Source organism: Ptychodera flava, chromosome 22 (genome assembly GCF_041260155.1).
Source record: "Ptychodera flava strain L36383 chromosome 22, AS_Pfla_20210202, whole genome shotgun sequence".
Lineage (NCBI taxonomy): Eukaryota > Metazoa > Hemichordata > Enteropneusta > Ptychoderidae > Ptychodera > Ptychodera flava.
In genome coordinates, this window is record NC_091949.1 from 22,212,582 (window position 1) to 22,235,614 (window position 23,033).

Genomic DNA, 23,033 nt, shown 5'->3' on the forward strand with positions numbered 1-23,033 from the left:
TAAGTGATGTTGCATACACCACAGCATTGTTGAAGAATTTTGTCAACATTAGGCAGTACCCAGTCACACACTACACCATTTGATCTGTGTTCATGCCACACACAGAGTACAACAAACAGTATTTTTGCTATGCGAGTCAAGGGTACAAAGGAAGGACATGTCGAGAAGTGGAAATAATTGAGTGAAAACACGATGCAGTGCATATATTGACTACAAGAACATTCAGAGGTCAAATCAGTGATAAATACAGCATTTCTGTAATCCTATGAAACCAGCTAACCGTTCCATGCATCTTATTGTGATAAATGCGTCTCCTTTCAAGTCAAAGCTGTTCAATTGTGCGTTTGCAGTCAGAGATTGGGTGAGGAATTATGAGAATAATCTGTTCACTGGTGAGTCAAGCCAAGTGACTTTCCCCATTTATCAGATCCCTATGCAGAGGCTGATTTGCAGAGCTTCTTGCTATCTCAGGATTTTTTTCAGTCTGTTTAATGTTACTATGCTCAAAAATACACTGGCTTGGACTGTCAATAACTGGTTTTCCAGGGGGATGTTGGAACTTGCCAGCCACAACCTAGTTACCCTGTTTTGATATCTATGTAGATTTCTGCGGGAGAAATTTCTGTGAGATCTTCATTATGGCCATCGTCTGGCTAATGTCGGTCAAAATGCTCAAAAAATCAAATTTTATTTTTTTCCTTCATTGTCACCCTCGACATGTATACTTTCAAATAAGCTATATCATTCTTCAAAAAATATTAACTAAAATCGAGAAAAATCGCGTTTTTTTCCCACTGACCCCTGGTCAAATTTTATTTAGTCTAATTATATATTCAAAACAGGTAAATCGCTATTTTTGGTTGCCTAAAAACTTTGTTGAGTTACGGCATCATGTATGAAGTAGTGACCATTTGCTTGCTTATTGAAGCAGCTTTTTCTGAGGTAAAAATATGGCGTTGTGGAAATTGTGAGTTTGAGACTAATTGCAGTCTAAAAAAGCCAGATCAATGAGTAATCGGGAAGAAATTTGCAACAAATGATTCTGTTTATATTTTGTGTGGATATTACTGTAAGGCATATGAAGATTTCATTCAGGTATAGCAATTAAACCAGAAAACAAACCATATTAGACGTTATGGTGTCCATATACATAACAAGTAAAGAATCTCACATGAATTTCATTATCATGCTGATTATAAAATCAATGTTTTTTTGATAATTAACAGTTCATTTTTCACTTAGAAAGCAATTACAACCAGGCTTTTGTAAATAGAATTCTAACTGACAATTTAAACTTGTCCAATACCCTATTTTGAGGTCGTAAACTTTGCATGAAGTATGAGTATCACCTTTATGTTGTAAACATTTCAATCCAATACTCCTAACAATTGTGTTTTGTACTGCATTTGTTTCTTGTGGCAGTAATAACTCTTGAAAGAATGGTTGGAATGCAATGAAAATCAGCCAACATATATGAAATTAAATACTTTTTACAAAATAAACCTCAAAAAACAAGGTCATCCAATCATGTCATAGTAGAAACTTGACGGAAAGTTGTGAAATTTATTAATTTTCAGGGCTTGACAATTTTTTTTCAAGTTCACTTGTCCGTCGGACAAGTGGATTTTCAATTCACTTGTCCTCTCAAAAATTTTACTTGTCCTCCATATGTAATAATCAAGACCAAAATACTTGCGACGAATTCCGTAGCGGCTTTCAGGGCTTTCTTATCTTGGTAATTTTCGCCGATGTTGACGCCGATTTTTTTCAAAAGTTTACATTGAAGTAGGCCTGCGTACGGACTGTGTGTTCTTGGCGTTATACGGCCTCCACTACAAGAGGCCGTATAACGCTGGGAACACACAGACCTGTACGCAGGGTTAACATTGGATTTGAAGGTACATATCATACATCGGCTTCCCGTGTTTGGCAAGCATAAATGCCGTCGTAAAAAAGATTGGTCAGTTTCTGTCGCTGGTCGTCGTCATTCGGTTCACGCATTGCGAGTGCACGCGATCAGATTGTTGGCAAGTGAAACTGTACTATCGGGCTCAGCGGGACCCACAAAATTTCCACAATCATTGTCCCCGTCACGATCTCATCTGCGATGTGCCAAACAGTCCAAATGCGGTTGACTAAACTCGTGAGACCTTATCGATTCAACGCGAAACATGTCGTATCTGTCAAGAAAAGCCTTTCGCTTGGTTTGGCCATGGAGGTAGTCTCTTCCTACCTCCATGCTTTGGCAATGGTGGGGTATTTGAGACACGACATACTGAACATTTTGGAACCGTCATTTCAACTAAGGCCACTGTGCTTTCCAAATTGCTACGGCGTTTTTCCTCATCATAACGCTTATGTTTAGATCTTTTGTCAGAAACATCGTTCTAATCATCACATCGAGTCGTCGATTCTCAGACGATCCCACTCACGCTGGCCCTCGTGGCGCCGTCGTAAATAATCACAATGTCGTTTCTCAGAGTTACACAATGCCCATCGTCGTAAACTAAGTGCCTCTTTACGGCAACAACTTTGCTTGATTTTTGCGTAGGTCTGCGGAGCAGAAATTACGTTCTGGCTCGCGAAAATGCACAATGCCTTGTTTGCATTAGTGGAGATATTACCGTAAAATACTCATATTTACAGCGATCACTCCACAAACTATCTGCCAACAATGTTCGTCTACCTCGCGAGGCCGCATAAATGATTTTTAAGTACTGCACGGTCGATTGCCAATAAGCACTATGGCATTGGGTTTTGCAATTTTTTACCTAATTTGTTGGGGCGGAGCAGTCAGCATACAACAAAGAAATGCTGTTTACGCCAAATTTTAAGCGACTTTTTAATTGGACGATGAAACAATTTCATGTCGATCATCGAAAAATTGCAACATTGTGTGAGTCGGCAAGTGAATCGCAGAAGAACGTCACAATTGTATCTAAAAAAGTCAGTGATTGACATTTATTTTGTGTGAACGACAACGCAAATCGGGCGACACGTGCACAAACCGCAACTTAGGTTCGCGTTGATTGCGCCAGAAGTTGTATAAACAACTTGTCCGGCGGGCGACCAGATTTTATTTTGACTTGCCCGAACGTAAATTTCACTTGTCCCGGGCGTCGGGCGATAGGAATTGTCAAGCCCTGATTTTTCAATCTTACCGAGATGACTATGATTTAATTTATATTGACATCTTATACAGTCATAGATTTAGGTTCATATTGTAATACATATACATCTGAATGCTACATAAAAAATTCGGTTGTTGTATGACTTTTCGTTCAATAGATATCTTTGCCACAAATTTCCTCATATTTTTAACCCTGAAATTGTCGCCATGCCAACCGAATATCCGGTTTCCCCCTGCACTGCATTTTACCATCTACTGCAACAAAAGATGACAAACTCTGAAAACAAGGTACTACACGGTTAGTGTTTTAAAATAGCCCAGACAATAGCCTTAAGGGTTGGATAATGGATGCAAAACATTTCTTTTACTATCTCACAGTCAAAACATCATTTTGAATGGGTTTTATCATTCTTTGGATATTGTTACACACAGGGATACAGGTTGATGTAAAGATACATATTCCAACGCACTTTCTATCACCATCAGACTAAATTTGCAACTATGTGATTTTCTTATTCATTTAGAAGATGGCATGAGATATTCCTGACATTTCTTGAAAAGAATATTTAAACACAGAAATGTATGCTCAGAGTGAATCATGTTTCCCTAGATTGTCATAATAAGCAATTCTCAGAAAAATGTGCTTTGAATAAGAGATTGAAATTTCCCCAAAATGCACTTATTCTTAGTATTCCGACTATTATCTAATTTTTTTTTTTCAAATATGCAAATAGAAATTTTGAACATATGACATTAGACAGGGTAAAAAGATAAGAAATCTGATGCAGATCTTTTGTGATATCAACCCAGCTCCAGGTCTCAATGAAGTTGGTTATCTCCGTATCTCCTGGTGTGTGTTAATATATAGGCCTGCTTGTGGGAAACGCAAGCTCTGATATTTTAATAAAAGATGTCACACACAGGCGTTGAGATAATAGCCAGCAATACCCGCCCACATATATTCACTGTATAGTTCACCATTTTAAAAGGCGATACATGTACCCGGTGTACCTCCGACAGTGCCGCAAGCTGGTTTTCCAGACTCAGGCTGTCTGATAAAGTGATTCTTTTTACACATCGCAAAGCTGGTTTGGGGTGTGGGTTACGGATGACGGCAAAAAGTTATTAAGAATGCGAGATAATACCTACATTCCTTGAGTTTTAGGATCGAAGGAATGAGTTGCCAACAGAAAAACCTCTGTCATAAATATGAAGTGACTTAATAATAACTTAAGAAATTAAACTTCACAGAAGCAAGCAAGAATAGCTGAATTTTGCGTTCAATATTACCTGATTAATCCTTTCTCTCCCAAGTTGTATTTATTTCTATGGTTTGTCTATGGAGCCTGGTAGAAAGAGGATTAACTTTCAAAAGGGGGGGAAGGGAGGGAGTTGGGGAAAAACTTTGGATACTGATCAACTATGTAAATCTTTATCTTCCGTGATGTTGTCCCAGCTCCGTGCTTTCACCTGATTAATTGATTGAATGTCTAAGGCTGTAAGTTACCAATGTCCGAGCCTTTACAGAATAAATGTCTATTTGAAAATTTATGTTTCAGTTTAATTGTCTGACCACATGCATCACTTCTTGTAATAAAAAAGCTGAAGAAGCGGTACCTCGTAAAATGCCCACTTCAATTTCTGTAGGTTGTGTAGAATTGAGAGTGGATTCTTGTCATCAAATTGTATGTGATTTTACAATCGTGACTGTATTAAAGCTACATGTAATTTGTTGAGTTGAAATACATTGCATGTATAATGTAAGCCTTTAGGTCAGTGGTTTGAAGCAAAAAATACTGTTGGAAAAAACCCTAAAAATTACTTGTGCTGGTAAAGGCAATTAATGCTCAGGTAAGGATTTTGATGTTGTAATATTGTTTCATAATGCAAAAATAATTATATACCAGTACATGTATGATTGCACTTATAGACCTTGTTGCCATAGTGAGAGAGTTAATGTTATAGAGATCTATTATCTGCCTTTTTTTTTTCAAAATCTTTGAACATTGTAAATTTTATTTGTATAGATCCATGTCTACAGTTTTGGAAGTTATAGTCACATGGATATTTAGACTATGGATAAACCCTTTTGCCCTTTTTGTGTTTTTAGACTAACTTCCACATTCAGTTGCACAGTGACTGCTGTCAGTCTTTGCTTTCATGTGTATTGGTGGTATCATAGCAACAGCATTCTGTCGGCGTAATGTCCCTATTGCCAAGTGCCAAGCCATGTGAGCCATTCCAGTTACTGCTTGTTCGACTACTGGAAAACAAAACAAAATGATACAAGTACAGTAGCTGTAAAGTTGTCCATTTACCATACCTTTGTGTCAAATATTTCACACCGCTTGAAAGAAAATTTGGCATTCTTACCGGTACTGTATCTTTAGTAAAAATGTAGTTCTCTTATGGTATTGTTCGATGCCAGTTATAAATCCACTGGGAAATTTTCAGTATTTTCAAAACAGATCAACGACCTATTATTGACCTATGAATGAATGAATGAATGAATGACTGGTTATATGCAAATGACTTTTGTTACCCATTTTAAGTTTTGACAGAATTTGACAAACTTAGAAATCAAGCCCTGACAGTGACTGCTGATGACTCGACAATTGTCGATTTCTCTAGTGGATATACTGGGCATCCAACAGTATCTTGAAATCTTTCCATTTTCAAACCCTGTCAGTTGAGTTACCAGATATGTACATGATAGTTAACCACTAAGGGATGTGTTATTCTGTCACAGGATGATTTGCCTCGAGTCAAAACTGAAATAATGGCCATGAAAGAGCTGGTTCATCAACATATATGCAGACTTTATGAAGTTGTGGAAACGCAGCATAAAATATTCATGGTTTTAGAGGTAAGTCATTTAATGTTGAAGTAGATTATAACCGAATGGGCAGTAGTATTAGTGCCATTCTACACACCTTACATGGAAGCAGGTAGTCTCATGAGTGTTGCTGCACACCTGAATGTAGGACACCGTGCCCACACACAAGAGACACTTGTCTGTGACCAGAACTAATGGTTTTCTAATACCGGTATGAATGTACTAGGTCTACCATACATCCACATGTACTGTATATATCATAGCCTCAAAAGTATTGAAACATCAATGAACAGAAGTTCTCAAAGAAAATAAATGATACGTTTTCAAATGAAATACTGTCATTTGTCACCAAGCTGCAGCAGCACAGTGCTGATTTAATAAAGGTGAATTAGCATTTTTTTTCATACAATATACCACCATTTGTTGTCGTGATGCATTGTAGTGAAAAATGGTTCATTTTTATCAATTTAGTTGATGAAAGATTATTCTCATGACCTGGATATGTAGCGGACAGATACATGTAAATTATAAAATACTTTATTAAGGATTATAATGGACTCCAACCAGGGTACAATACATGTTCAGATATTTTGTATGTGTAATTTTCAAGAATATATATGACTGCTGTATCAGTGAACGTGTGCTTTGTAGAAAATGACTCAGTCTCTATGGGTAAACAAAAAACACATGTCATAACGTAGAATTTTTCTGTGAGATACTTTTCGCATACTAAACATACATTGTCTAAGATATTGTTTCTGAACAGAAAAGATTACAAGAGTGAATATCTTCCCATCCAACATAACAACCTATTTTTTTTCTTCCACAGTACTGCCCTGGTGGTGAATTATTCGATTACATAGTTGCAAAGGACAGACTAAGGGAAGGAGAGGCCAGGATGTTTTTTAGGCAAATTGTGTCCGCTGTCGCTTATATACATGAAATGGGATATGCACACAGAGATCTCAAACCAGTATGTGATTATTTTCTTATATTGTGATAAAAAATATGTTTCTTAATGTAAGGTGACTTGAATAAATAAAATTAATTTTCTGTTTGCTGGCATTGAGTTTTCCTCAAATCTACCCTCCAGCCAGTTACAAAAACAAACAGAGAAATAAAACTCAATGTAAACATATACCGGTACTCCATTTTTCCGGTATATTTCTTGGGCAGGGTAAAGAGAATAGTTATTCTTTATTTGAAATACCGTAAACACTATTGTTTTCCATCATTTTGCTTGAAAACTGAAAACCGCCTGCGGACTGCAGACACAGAGTTTAGTAAAGATGTTTACAGTAATACCACATACCATTTTGTAATACTAACGTGTTGCTCATTTATTTTACAAATTTATGAAATTATCAAAATGATGAATAACTTTCAAAATTGCACTCTGTAAAGTGTTAAATGTACCAGATCTGTGTGGCGTTCTGCCCCTAGGTATGATGGGATATACCAGTTCTACATATTTTGGAATTCTTGCAATCTTATTCTTTCATAGGAAAACTTGCTGTTGGATGAAGACCAGAGTCTCAAACTTATAGACTTTGGACTTGCTGCAAAACCTAAGGTATGTTAACGTTTTGGGCATCAAACTTTGTGAAATGGAATGATGACATTTATCTCTCTGTGAATTTGTGAATATCAACAAAACATTCAGGACAAGCAACTCTTGATACACAACATGAAAAAAAACCCCACACTACTGGTTACTTTTATTAGTTGCCTCATTTCTTGTCGAATTTAATACTTTTGAACGTGGTTTTTGCTCAAGACCTCTCCCAAAATCTTACAATTTGAAGTTAAAAAGCCATATATGAAGACAGTGTAATTAGTCCCCATGGACACCGTCCGGGGGACTTATAGGTTTGGTCATGTCCGTCCGTGTGTGCGTGCGTGCGTCCTTGCATCCGTCCGTTCACGCAGATATCTCAGAGACGCCTGGAGCGATTTCGTTCAAACTTGGTACAAGGATATTACCCTACCTCATACAGATGCACGTCGATTTGTTTCACAATGCGATCAAATTTGGCCGTGTTAGAGGACTTTTTAGTTTTCACCTCCATAGACTCCCATGTATAAGGCAGTCCATAGACTCCCATGTATAAGGAAGTCCATAGACTCCCATGTATAAGGCAGTCCATAGACTCCCATGTATAAGGCAGTCCATAGACTCCCATGTATAAGGAAGTCCATAGACTCCCATGTATAAGGCAGTCCATAGACTCCCATGTATAAGGCAGTCCATAGACTCCCATGTATAAGGCCACGAAAAATAAAAATTTAGTTTCTCATCGTATTCATATTGCAAAAAGGATGCAGTGACACAGTTTTAGTCCCCACAGATAAAGTCCAGGGGGGCTTATAGATTGGGTCATGTCCGTCCATGAGTCCATCCGTTCACGCAGATATCTCAGACACTTTGACAAAATGTCACGTGACCTTGGTGACCTTTGACCTCAAATATACATATTTGTGCATAACTCTGTAACCACAAGTGCTACACCCTTCATATATGGTATGATGGGACAGCTTATGACGCCACATATTGTACCTCATTAATTATGCGCATATCTAATTTTTGAGCGAGCCAAAAGAGCTAGAGGTCTGTTTTTTTGTATATAGGGATAACTTAGCAATACAATTTTTTTGACAAAATGTCACGTGACTTCGGTGACCTTTGACCTCAAATATACATATTTGTCCATAACTCAGTAACCACAAGTGCTACACCCTTCATATTTGGTATGATGGGACACCTTATGACGCCACATATTGTACCTCATTAATTATGCGCATATCTAAATTTGAGCTAGCCAATAGAGCTAGAGGTCTGATTTTTGGTATATAGGGATAACTTAGCAATACAATTTTTTTTGACAAAATGTCATGTGACCTCAATGACCTTTGACCTTAAATATACATATTTGTGCATAACTCAGTAACCACAAGTGCTACACCCTTCATATATGGTATGATGGGACACCTTATGACGCCTCATATTGTACCTCATTAATTATGCGCATATCTAATTTTGAGCGAGCCAATAGAGCTAGATGTCTGATTTTAGGTATATAAGGATAACTTAGCAATACAATTTTTTATCACAACTGGAAGTTGTGATATAGAGGTGGTTTCAACCGGTGTTTGATGTCGTCCATTTCCGTAAACGACAAAAAGTCAAAAACTGCTGAACAGACTGCGTTGATATTTGGTACCGATACATAGACTGGTTCCAAGGTTCCAATTCCGAAAAATGGAGCCAAACGGAGCGGAGGTTATATAGTTTTGGGAAATTTCTAACCCCCCTTTTTAACTAATTGATTTTAGGGGTCTTTCATATATGTAGTTTTGGAATGTACACCAATCCTGCATTGTGGACTGTTTTATGAGTTGTGGAACAGAAATGAGGTTTTGATGAATGTTAGAAATATGCAGGATGGCTGATTCAAAGTATAAGAGATTTCTATGCTCTTTTGGGTATCAAAAGCAATAAAAAAAAACATATTTCATAGTTTAGATTCTCACTTTTGAGATGACCCTAAGCATTTGTTATGTAAACATCCTTGAGTCAATATACAGACTTTGACATTCCTGAGATTAAGTATCCACGACCTCACATGTTACAGTCTTTCACTACCATGGTATGGCCCAAACCCATTGTTATCAATGGTGAGTGTGGACCTGTCTACAGGAAATTGGGGTGAACAGGTTAGACAATGCCATGACAAGTTGTAGGTTAGTTATCAAGGTAGCACCAGCATAGAGTCCTATGCATGTCCATGTGTTCTCACAGGAAATTACAGGGAAAAAAATTATTTGAGAAGTTTCTCTCCTTTAAATAGAAGTATATTTCAATTTAAACCTGTCATGGATGGATTGCTCTCAAATGATCTGAAACACAGTTGTTGCCCATTAGCAACAAATCTATAGCAAGATTTATGTAAAGTTCATGAACTTACACAAGGTATTAGACAAAAGATGACCATGACTTTGCTACTTTTCAACATTTATTTCATTCAGATTTCCTCAGCTTAGTGTATAATTTTGTAATCTTAATTACTGTCAACTTAGCTTTATTAACTTATTCTAACCTCATTATTCTTACACTACTGTTATACCTTATAACCACAAAATTTCAAGAGATGCATATATGATTGTCACTTAACAAACAATTTACAAATATGTCTTCTGCTTTTTTCTCCATATACATATACATGTCCCTTTTCTCATAAAAATGGGCTTAAAATTGCAATGTGAAAAATAGCCTTTCAGCTGTATGTTGCTCATTGACTTCGTGGTCTGTCTAATTAGTCCCCACGGACACCGTCCAAGGGGACTTATAGGTTTGGTCATGTCCGTGTGTGCGTGCCTGCGTCCGTGTGTGCATCCGTCCGTCTGTTCACGCAGATATCTCAGACATGCCCTGGTCAATTTCTTTCAAACTTTGCACAAGGATAGTACCCTACCCCATACAGATGCACGTCGATTTGGCCATGTTAGAGGACTTTTTAGTTTAAACCACCATAGACTACCATGTATAAGTCAGCTGTCTAAAGAATCCCATGTATAAGGCCAAGTAAAATAAAAATTTAGTTTCTCATCATATTCATATTGCAAAAAGGATTCAGTGACACAGTTTTTAGTCCCCATGGATGAAGTCCAGGGCCTTATAGATTGGGTCATGTCCCTCCGTTCACGCAGATATATCAAATATTTTGACAAAATCTCCCGTGACCTCGGTGACCTTTGACCTCAAATATACATATTTGTCCATAACTCAGTAACCACAAGTGCTACACCCTTCATATATGGTATGATGGGACACCTTATGACGCCACATATTGTACCTCATTAATTATGTGCATATCTAATTTTGAGCGAGCCAATAGAGCTAGAGGTCTGATTTTTGGTATATAGGGATGACTTAGCAATTCAATTTTTTTGACAAAATGTCACATGACCTCAGTGACATTTGACCTGAAATATACATATTTGTCCATAACTCAGTAACCACAAGTGCTACACCCTTCATATATGGTATGATGGGACACCGCATGACGCCACATATTGTACCTCATTAATTATGAGTAGTTTCACAATGTGCCAGTTGTGATCAAGTGCCATTGGCGCTATTTTTTGACAAAATGTCACGTGACCTCAGTGACCTTTGACCTCAAATATACATATTTGTCCATAACTCAGTAACTACAAGTGCTACACCCTTCATATATGGTATGATGGGACAGCTTATGACGCCACATATTGTAAATCATTAATTATGCGCATATCTAATTTTGAGCGAGCCAATAGAGCTAGAGGTCTGATTTTTGGTATATAGGGATAACTTATCAAGACAATTTTTTTACAAAATGTCACGTGACTTCGGTGACCTTTGACCTCAAATATACATATTTGTCCATAACGCAGGAACCACAAGTGGTACACCCTTCATATTTGGTATGATGGGACACCTTATTATGCCACATATTGTACCTCATTAATTATGTGCATATCTAATTTTGAGCAAGCCAATAGAGCTAGATGTATGATTTTTGGTATATAGGGATAGACTATAGGAGAGAAATTATTTGAAAAATGTCATGTGACCTCGATAACCTTTTACCTAGAATACATGATTATGTCAATAAATAAGTAACCACAAGTGCTATGTCCTTTATTTTTAGTAGAATGGGAGACCTTATGACAACACATGCTTTACCTCATTAATTATGCACATATATAATTGTGGGCAAGCCAGTAGAGCTTTAGGTCTGAATTTTGGCATATATGGATTAATTAGCAATACAATTTTTTTTTCAAAATGTCACGTGACCTTGATGACCTTTGACTTGATTATGCATATATATGCATAACTCAGTAACCACAAGTTCTTTACGCTTCAATTTTGATAGGATAATAGACCTTAAGATGTCACATCTTGTAACTCATTTATTATGCCACTATGTATTTCTTGGCTGGCCAATACAGCTATAGGTCTGATCTTTTTCCCGATTTAGAACCATAACTTAGACATGCCTCTTGTTTCAAATTGGGAACAATGACATAGACCTATGTGTCCATAGATCTGAACATATACACTACAGTGATACTTCTTAATGACCACATTTCCCTGCCCCATCAAGACTAATACTCCTATTACAAGTGGGGACTATGTCATTGTCAATGACTTGTTTAACCATTCAAATGTATTATACACACAAGTACAAGTACGGCATGTTCAGACTATTGATGCATGCTAAATGGACAAATCGAATACGGAAGAGAACTTATTGGAGTTCAAAAAGCAAGTTCATAGAGTTACTGTATTGTACATTCTGTTTCATGCTTTCAACCACACTAAATGGGGACCTTGTCAAGTATGCTGCCACGGAAGAACCTAGTGGACTGTACCATTATATTTTAGGGGTGGCCTATGGGTGTGAGGGACTAAATAGGCATGCTTATGGAATTCTATGTCAGAGGGAGGGACAAAAGGGTGGGTAATGCTCATGACAACAACCCTGGCAAATGAAACTGGAGAGACTATCGACAACTTTTCCAATAGCCGACAAATGCCACAATTTCCGGTACTAAAAGGGTTGTTATAGAATGTGTGAAGTGGGACGTCAAAACGGTAAAGACATTACAAGGCAAACTTTGCATGGAGTGAATATGTCTTTCGCATCTAAGGGAATATAATGGCAAACTTTTCAGTGGGTGGTCACTGGTCTCTTGGCCTTCAGCGATACTGGTACTCCTGTAGTAATTGAAAAGAAAAAAGGTCCTATGACCTAATTTCAATCCACCAAAAAGAGGTATACCAATAGAACAACTACTGCCACTAGCGTGCTACTGCTAGTCCCACCCTTCCATTAGCATTCTCATTCAGCCCCCACACCCATCGACCACCCCTAACAAATAATGGTACAGTCTGCTTGGTACTTCACTGTTATAGTGTGAACTTATTACCGTGCTGGGAAACTGAAAATTAAATTTTTATTTGGAAGTATGTCAACAAAAGGTATTCTAACACATTCGTTCACCAGCACTCTCTCTTTGAATCCCTCGCTGCATTATGCTTTAACCCTTTCACCACGGTGGTTGGAAAGGCTAGAGCATCAGTTATAAATTTCAACAAAACTATTAAAATATAAAAGTAGTCAACATTCTCTGTGGAATAAAAAAACTCGACATTTGGGCACAAAGGCATTGCAGAGTTATAGCCTGTTAAAACTTCTGAAAAACTGACCAAATAAGAAGAAGTTGGGGAGTCCTTAGTGTATTAACTATGGTAGAGGTCCCCTAGCTTTTAATAAAATGTTTGAAAAGGGAAAGTCATTATTTGCTGTTTTTCAGGAAAGTTTGACAAGGCGGTGCTGGCATTCAGAGTGAGTGACTGCTATTGTAAATGCATTTTTAGATTTTTTGAGTGTCAAAGAGGTGTCAAAAGTGAGATTAACCCCCAAAAAAAACTGCTCTATGACTTCAAAAGAGGGGTGCAAATGTGGCTTGTTTTCAACATTTTTGACAGAATAACAGTTTTCCTACATAATTGTATACCAATTTAATCCAACTTTGAAATGAGATATGGACATGGAATTTTTACAGCCTATTAACAAGGTTACAGATAAGATTTGTACGGCACAATTTTCCTGTATTTGAAGTACTTTTTGAAAAATCACATTTTGAAATTTGAAAGAATTTTTAATAATTTTTTGATATATAAACCCATGTAAAATCATAAAAACAAATTTTATTTACAAATCCTGCCGTACAAATCTTAAAATAAATAGTGTCAACATATTTGTAACTAATTTGGTAATATTAATATTATCCAATTATTATTAAATTCAAATATGTATAAAAATATGAAAAATAAATTTTAATATTTACTGGTGTCATATTTCAAAATAATGGCTGCAAATATACAATCTTTATATTCTTTGGAGAAAATATTAACTGAGGAGTTATCCTGAAAATTTGAACTAAATATCTTGATTGTAACACTTGAAACTTGACATTAACTCTGAGAAAAGAATTGGTGCAAAATAGCCTTTCCAACCACCTTAATGCTGTGCTCAGACATGCAGAACAGAGGAAATGTGGCAAATGTTGTATCTTCTGGTGTTAATTTGACAGTTTTAGTTTGGTATATTTAAAGTATGTGTGTTGTTCATCCTCATGAAATGTGCTTTCAGTCGATAGAGCTCTGATTGCCCCTGCGTGGGATGGTGGAATGAAGGAATTGCATGTGATGGGGCAATGAACCAGTAGCCTAGGCAAATTAGGTTATCTGATACATATTAAAAGTTAACAAGAATGGGAAAACTACACACTCTCTCAATCAGCATTTCAGCTCAGTATCTGGAACCAAAAAAGATAAACACGTCGCATTAAATAAAACTAACTGAAATATTTTACAAAAGACTGCATTTGACCCTTGTACAGTAAAGTGATTTAACAATTGCTGGAACTTTGATAATACTTTCGTATTTTCATTCTGCATTTTCTTTTGCTGTTCCACAACACTGCCAACACAGCATCTTGTGTACAATACCGGTATACCAGTACTGTAACAATGTTATCATTCACAAATGATTAGTCCAGACTAGTAGAATTCAGTTTACAATGATAAAGTGGACATAACATGCATACTGTGTTGATGAGTTTTACGCCTGCATTTTGACATGATTCTTAGAGTTGAACGAGAAAGTTTATTTACACACAGAACAAAAACTGCTGGTGTGCAGCGTGCTCAGAAGGTTAGATCTGATTGGCTAATTGTCACTATTTACTGCAACTTAGGGAAGTCTATTTGTATTATTCAATTATAAGGGTAAGATTCAGCAACCCAATTGGATAACAGCTTCCGAGACGCTGCACATCAGCCCAACAAAATTACTTGAACGTATATCAAAAGTCACAGCTAATGGAACTTCAGTGAGTTAAACTGAAGTCTTGAATTATCTTTGGCAATGTACCAGTGGAATGGGTTGATCATACACTGGTTGTTTATGATTTGCAGACTCGTGTATCCACCTTGAACAGCATCAACTTTGCAGTAGGATGCTACTAAAACCATAGGAGTCTTCCAAAACCATAGGAGTCTGCCAAAATTTGATTTTAAAAAAGTAACACTCTAGGTATGTACTGCTAAGATGGCTGTTTTCTGTTTCGTTTTCTGACAGGGTGGTATGGATGATCACCTAGAGACGTGTTGTGGAAGTCCGGCCTATGCAGCACCAGAACTCATATCAGGAAGAGAATATCTAGGAGCAGAAGTGAGTAGAAAACAAACTTGTGTCATTAATACACCTAACAGTTTGCTGAAGTGTGAGTGCCTTTGATTAGCAGCATTCACCTGTTTGTTGCTTTAAGTTACAGTCACAAATTCTGATTGGTTGAACTTAGATCTTACCGGGAATCCCTAATGCACATCGCCAGTCAGAAAATAGGCTACAGCAACATGGTGTATATTAACTCACCTGGCAAGTCCACTTTAATAAGATACTTTATAGAAAAAGATTCGGCAAATGTGACTCCCACATTTGCCATCATTGTTCAAATAAAACACTTTCTCAGTTTGCTATATTCACTTTATTATAAAGTCCGAGTACCTGTTCCCTGAGATTGTTTTCCAAGAACCGATGATTTTGTCACTCCATGTACAGTACTTGTTTGTCTGCAAATCGCTTTCAATTTTGGCCTTCTTTTTTTATAAAGAATATGTATTCCTCTGGCAAATTGCCACTGCTCGTGACTGTGTATAAGTCTATCACCATCTTATTTCACTGCGATTACATTGCTTGGCCAAGGACTCTACCGCATAGTCACTTCAAAAGTGTACCGGTATATTGTCCTTGAACAAATCATTTAAAAAGAAATGTTTTCCCGGAAAGTCCTTCAGCCCAGAAACAAATCTACTGTAAACACTTGATGTTAGTGCAAATGTTGAGTTCTCATCAACTGAAAATGCTAACATAGGAACCCCATCACAGTCATAAACCTGTTACCATGGAAACCAATTAACATTAGCATATAAATGATATAAAACGTTCAAGGAGCAACAAATGTAGCTATGTATTAAACTCTCCAGTACAGCCTGGTATAAATTTACATATTTAACTTACTAAACATTCTGGAAATTTACACACTTTGTATTAATCAGTTATTGTCAAAATATTTAAAACCCAGTATATTTTGTTTTTGCCAACGTAAACAATCACTGAAGTACTATTGTACCTGTACCACCAGATCTTGTACTACGGTGATTATATAGATTATTTTGAAAAAACTTAAACTTAATGTAAAAACCCAATTTATAGTAATTTATCTGAATGTCTTGTAGTTCGGATACCAATGTGGCTGTATGGCAATTCATTTCACTTCCCAAGAAATGATTACCTAAGACATACCCAATCTGTGTCCAGCTCACAGAATCCGTGTTCCGTGATCTGGCAACAATAATTAATCCTTTATAATTTCATGGTCTGTGCTAATCACTTCATATTTTGTGGTGAAACCAGCTGTTGCAGGAATATTCAAGTCATATTTTGCAAGGTTTTTTTGTCTCGTCAAATTTGACATGAGTAAGTGAGCAGTTTGCATGGGTGCATGCTAAGTGGTGCGTGGGCGTACGATAGGAAATGTTCACCTGGTCCCTTGCCTCGTAAATCACTGCTTTGTCACGGGGAAAGAAACACACAAATTGCATTTGGATGACATTGATTGCTGCATGAACAGTCATGTTATGATGAATCCATCCACTTAAATGGCTTTTTCCTTTCACTTTTCTAATCTCAATTCCATCATGATGTTGATGTCACTGGAATAGCCGAAGGATTTTTCTGACTTGAAATCTCTGTAACCAAATACTCAGAGACTTGTATCTTGCATTGTTTCACTCACTTCAGATTTGAAGAAAAGTCTAACAGTCGCACAGTCTTTAAAGCTTTTTCCCCAAGGGTGTGTGGACACGTGTAATTAATTTAATGACAGTTAATGGATATGTGATTAAAGGGGACTGGAACATTAAATTTTCCTTAGAAGTTCATTCTTACAGAAGTTCATTTTTCATGAGATCAGTTTAGTGTATGTAGGGTGAATTATACAGGGTCCATACGCCATTTGGAAATCCTTGAATTTCAAAGTCAGTTTAAACACAGACAAGGAGAAAAAATTTCTCTCCTTGTCTGTGGTTTAAACCAAATGGTTCTACTCGGGAATAAAAACAGACTTGATGTGTTCTACGGATTCAGTATGCCCAAAAGATCATGTGATTGCAGTACAATTAAAACCCATGTGTACAAGCGCACATGGAATTACACAATGTGTGCGTTTATGCACATGGATTTTTTTGTACCAAGCTCCATTCAAATTTCAGGTTTAACCTTTTCACCCCCAATTCCCTGTATAGAGGTCCACACTTACCATTGATAACAATGGGTTTGGACCAAACCATGGTGGTGAAAGGTTTAATGTATTCTACTGTACATTTATTTTGCAGGCAGATGTTTGGAGCATGGGAGTCTTACTCTATGCATTACTTTGTGGTTTCCTACCATTTGACGATGACAATATAGCATTCCTATACAGAAAAATTCAGCAGGGAAAATATGAAGAGCCAGCGTGGCTTTCTGATAGTAGCCGGGATATTATCCGACAGATGTTACAGGTTTGAATTATAGTCTAGCCCTGCAGATTTTTTTACTTGTGATTCCACTAGCCTTTGGCTTTTTGTATTGATACTGTTTAATATAATATATGGCAGAGAAGTATGAACAGATATGGGATGTCATATTTTTGATGATATCAAATTCATTACCCATATGTCTGTCATATACTATGTTTTTTAGCTTTAAATAGGAAAAACCTTGATAGAAAGATTTTATTGAAACTATCATACAATGATTCTGTGGAAGACATCAAATATGTCATGAAATTAATCCTTTTTTAATGAAAAAGAGTATAAGACTTACATTTTAAAGAATATGTTTTTGTAAACTACTGTCCAGATTTACAATTTCAGGACAGTTTTGAACAAATCCATCCTAAAGTTTTGGACAACATTCGATCTGCCCCAAACAATATGTTATTGAATTCGAAAAGTAGTTTTACAGAAGCAAATGTAGATTTGAGTGTGCTATCGTGGCCAACGTTCATAATTCATATGTTTTTCAAAGTTCCCATTACCTATATTGATGTAGTGCTTAGTTTATTAGTGAAGAAATTCCTAAAATTTCTTCAAGTGTCTGTAAAAAGCTACAAAGCTTTGAGCTGGCTGTACAACATTCATCAGTTGTCCCTACAGCGGAAAGTGATTTACCTGAGAAACATGACGTGTTAGTACATTTGCGTGGTTGGTCTTTTTTATTGGATTTTACAGACAAACCCAAAGAAAAGAATAGCGGTGCATGAGTTACTGGATCATCCCTGGGTTGTGAAAAGCTATGGCATTCCAGTGGATTGGAAATCTAAATACAAGGTGAGCTATTGCAATATACCTACCCAGATAAAACCATGGTGCAAAAGCCATGCAGGATAATGCTTCAGTCGATCAAACCACATCTGATTCTCTGCATTAAAACTTGCAATACCAAGGACAGGTACAAGAGAATAAAAATATTGAAAGAAAAACATACAGGCAAAGTTTTACAGCAAGCGGTATTTTTCCCTTATTCTCTCATTTATCTGTATTACCTATTAGCATAATATTCGTATGTACGCAGTATATCACTAGAAAAGTGCTGTTTCCTCAGCACAGTAGTTTGTATTTTTGTATGTACTACCATATTTGACGTCTAGCATAACCCTTTACGTGTAATTTATGGTACAAATCCATGAATAATGTCACTGAAAGTGCTGTTTGCATTCTCTACTGTTCTGTTCTGTTCTGTTCTTTCTTCATTAAATTTGATTTTCCATTCCATCAGTCATACATTATGCAGTTTACATACATGCATGAAGCATGACCCTCAAACATTCTCTCAGAAATTCTAAGATATAGACTTTGTAGTTCTACTCAATAGACTATAACATTTGGTCTGTTATTCACAAAATGGTGTAATTACCCTCCAAGTAATGTCAATCTGACCTCTGTACAAGTCCAAACACCATATTACACATTCTTGAAAACGACCCAAAGGAACAGAAAATAAATCATGTCAAAATCTCCCGTATTAGAAGTCAATTTCTCCCCAAATCATTATCTTTTATTTGTGTTCTTTTTCATAATCTAAGATTTTTATTTGTAGTATGTTACAATCAGTGGAAGTCCTTTTCTTCCTAGATTTTTTAGGGTAAGTTTTAAGAAGTCAATGTTTGCAGTGTGGGCCTCTAAAACCGCATGGATTTGAAGAATAGCTTGTTCCTCTCTGACTGAGGCATGGTAGATATTGTATACAGTCACTTATTGCATCAGTTTTGATATCGCCGTGACAACTTGGGTATCAAATCCTCAAATGTGAAATGTTCCTAACAGCCGGGATTTTGAAACCAGTCAGTGGAACTGCTAACATGTGTATCAGTTTGTCAATCAATAGCAACAGTTGAGAAATAACAATTATTTGACTTCTGTACAGAGCATACTTCGAGCATTTCCCTTCATGACATTAGCAATCATGAACCCTGACATTAAGCATCCATTTACAGATAGCCTTAATCTCTGATCAAGTACACAATCTATGCACTCCATTAAACTAAGCTTAATGATCAGTTCATAATTCTGCTGATAAAAGGTTACCACTCACATAGATTATACTTTCCAATATCAGAGTTCGATGTTCTTTGCTTGTTTCCACACCCCCTATACTAACCATGGTACAGTATTCTTATGGAGTTCATATAGGTCAAATTGGAATTAAATGCCCATGATGAGTACATTGCTCACAGTGAAAGGCATCTCAGTGAATAAGCACTGTGGAACCTTTATAGGTAGTGGATACAGCGACCTCGGTGACCTCCAAGCTAAATGTTTTAACATTCACTTGATGGATTACAGTGTGATAGCCATCTCACTTTGCCCAGGGCTATTTATGTTTGTGGACAATCAGGACCCCATGTAGTGCTTGTTAACCTGGCTATAACCAATAGACTCTGCACTTTAATTGAAAAAGTCGGCTTTTGAAAGTCGCAGGATGATTTATAGTTCTTGGAAGTAAGCCAAACAGATATTTGATGATTGTTGCAGCTTAACTTATTTGACATTTTGAAATCATGCAATGTACAGCGAGTCACAGTGTTATCATTCCAAAGTTGGTTACTAAATATATCTGGTGATGTACGACCATTGCCACATGCTGTCAGTACATGAAAGCTGTATTCATCACGCATCGCATCTACTGATGAGGAGAAAATAGTGGCAGCATTTTTCTTCAAGACAAAATTGGGATGGAAATTTAGTTTTCTATATCAGCTCATAAAGTTTCTCAAATCCTGAGTGATTTTGGATCTTTTTTCTGACCATTTGTCCAAACTTCCACAGGAAAATTGAGGAATATTTCAGCCATTTACCAAAATTTGAAGGCCACCTGAACCTCTGTGATGTCGTCCTCTGTTTTGGTAACTTTACAAGTACTGAACGGTTCTTTTCTTGTTTTTCCTGACAAGCATCGACCAAAATTTGAAAATTTTAACTTTTTTCAAACAACACATATCAGTTTACCACATGACATTGAATAGTGAAAAGAACAGTAAGGACATACAGTATCCTGTAGCTTTATGCTAATCCAAACTAAAGTTTATTGTTGAGGACACTCTCTGCTCTGCACGTCAGTTCAACATCGTAAACTCAAGTATTTCTCTTCAATTGCCATATATGCGTTGACTGTGAATTCCTTGCCTTGCACTTTGAAATGCATGCTGACACTGCACTGGTTAACAACCCAGATAGTTTAGACAAGCATGCGGCTATACTGGTCAAATTTGACCTGTCTGAGATTATTTAGTTCACAGATGAGAGATGGTCAGTTATGAATAGAAGACTATTCTGTATATCTTTTTACTGTTGATAGGTATACATTTGGCAGTGTGAGTCTCTCTTTAGGAATGTTTGTATAGAGGAGCCCTGACCTTGCTAAAGCAAAAGTGGCATGTTGATTTTTACAGTGGAGATAAATGTTGGCTATTTGTCAATCATGAAATCTCAGTGGGAGAGGAAAGTATCACAGGTTTCAAACAACATTGGCCAAAAATTGCATTCAAGATACATCCCAGTCATAATTTACCAGTGTAACATCATTTGTGGATTGTTTTGACATTTTGTAATTTTGAACATGGATTTCAATCAACGGGATGAAGTACACTTTGATTGTGTAAAAACTGGAGAATGATTTAAATCTAAACTTCTCTTTCTGTCTCAGCATTTAATTGTATTGTGCCAGTCCCTACATCTGTTCAGTTTGTCAAGAGAATGAAATGAAACGTTACATTTGATCATCTTGTTAGTCCAGGAATCTTAGTCAAATCCAAAATTCACTGGTCAATGTTTTGTACGTACATCAGTTTTCACTCTTGAAATAAATTTGTTCAAAACCAGTGCCTTGGATAATCTTTGGTACGAAAATTAAGACACCTGCTTTGACATGTAATGACAATGCAGTGTTTAAACTGAACAAATGCGTTACTGTGAAGGTGAAAGACGTCCGGTATGCAGGATCTTGTATGGTCCTGAAAGTCCTGGAAAATTGATCATGGATCCACAATTTTCAAAAACTGACAAGATGATCAGTCATGATATCATAAAAACTATAAAATGATATATGAAAATCATATGATGTAAAAACAATATCTGAAAAATGTACTTTACTATTTTGGACCCAAAATAGGTCCTTGAAAATTGCTGAAAAAAGTCCTTGAGGTCCTTAAATTTAAAGTGACTTTGAGTACATTGACCTTGAATATGCAAAGAATGCTGACTGTGATATGTGTTATGGTAGATTTGTGTCAATGCAAAGTTGCCAGCAGTCCAGTCTTGAAATTCGATGTTCCGTTTATGCTGCAGTGAAACTTTTATTGCGGGAGTATTTGTCACAGTATTGGTAGCAAAGTTACAATTGCATGGTCTTAATATAAGCACTTCTTTTCCAAAGTTGACATATGATCAGTACTATACTGGCACAGTATCAAAGGAATTTGAAACCCATATGCAATCCTTTAATGCTATTGATTCTTAGGTTATATGCATACCTGTCACAATACATCTTGACATACATGTTATGATCATCATATCTATTATGTAAAGAGAAAACTACTTTCATTGAAATCATGTCTACTTTTTGCCGCAATGCAAGGTCAGAGTTCTGTCTATATACAGTGTTCCAGGAAGAGAAAAAAATGTCAAGTTTCATCAACAGAGTATATTCTTGTTACTGTTGCTCATATCTTCTGAAAATAAAATTATGCATACCACTGTGTGTTTTTTTTACAGAAAACACGTTTAGATGAAGATGCTGTCACTGAGATGGCTGTTTATTTCAAGAAGAGCAAAAAGACAATGAGTTCTATGATTCTTCAGGTGAGTATCTCTAGTGTTTGGTTTTGTTCAGCTCACAATACAGGTACTGTACTGTGCCTAGACTGATTTCAACTGCTCCGCTACTTCCTCCAGTGCTCTCTTGCTCTCATGGTAATGTTTGTGCAAGTTCCTGTGAAGAACAAAATATTGCAGCTTTTGACATGTTCTTGGGACTAATGCCCTGCAGTCTTTTGAACTTTTAAACAGTATGAGCCTCAAAAGTACTGGCAATTTGGAGTCTTCTTCATGAGAGAGCCTGTCCAGAACAAAATATTGAAACTTTGAGAACATTGCTCTTGAACGATATACTGGTACTGGGATGTACTCATGGTGACAGAAGTGTCATCTCAACGACAAACAAATGACAGTACATGTGTTAACAAACTGGGAATCCAAACTGACAGGATTTTGTCAAAGTCCCTTGCCTACCTTCAATCTGAGCAGAAAAGAGTTCATTGAATTCCTTTTCTAGTGTACATCTATGTGTTCTGTTATTATCTGTGTGGTTAGAGTGGCTGTCAAGTACAGGTGTGATATCCTTGACAGAA

At 36.7% G+C, this 23,033-nt stretch overlaps 1 protein-coding gene across 9 annotated transcripts in view; it reads left to right on the plus strand.

The window, feature by feature from the left end:
- The window catches only part of LOC139122958 (maternal embryonic leucine zipper kinase-like), a 74,856-nt gene that overhangs the window by 37,592 nt on the left and 14,231 nt on the right, over window positions 1-23,033 (plus strand). For all 9 annotated transcript variants that reach the window (XM_070688852.1, XM_070688855.1, XM_070688853.1 and 6 more), the window contains 7 exons: window positions 5,880-5,996; window positions 6,796-6,939; window positions 7,471-7,539; window positions 15,161-15,253; window positions 17,479-17,646; window positions 18,358-18,456; window positions 22,399-22,485. In XM_070688852.1, coding sequence (XP_070544953.1) covers window positions 5,880-5,996; window positions 6,796-6,939; window positions 7,471-7,539; window positions 15,161-15,253; window positions 17,479-17,646; window positions 18,358-18,456; window positions 22,399-22,485 — 777 coding nt within the window. The remainder of the gene's footprint in view (window positions 1-5,879; window positions 5,997-6,795; window positions 6,940-7,470; window positions 7,540-15,160; window positions 15,254-17,478; window positions 17,647-18,357; window positions 18,457-22,398; window positions 22,486-23,033) is intronic.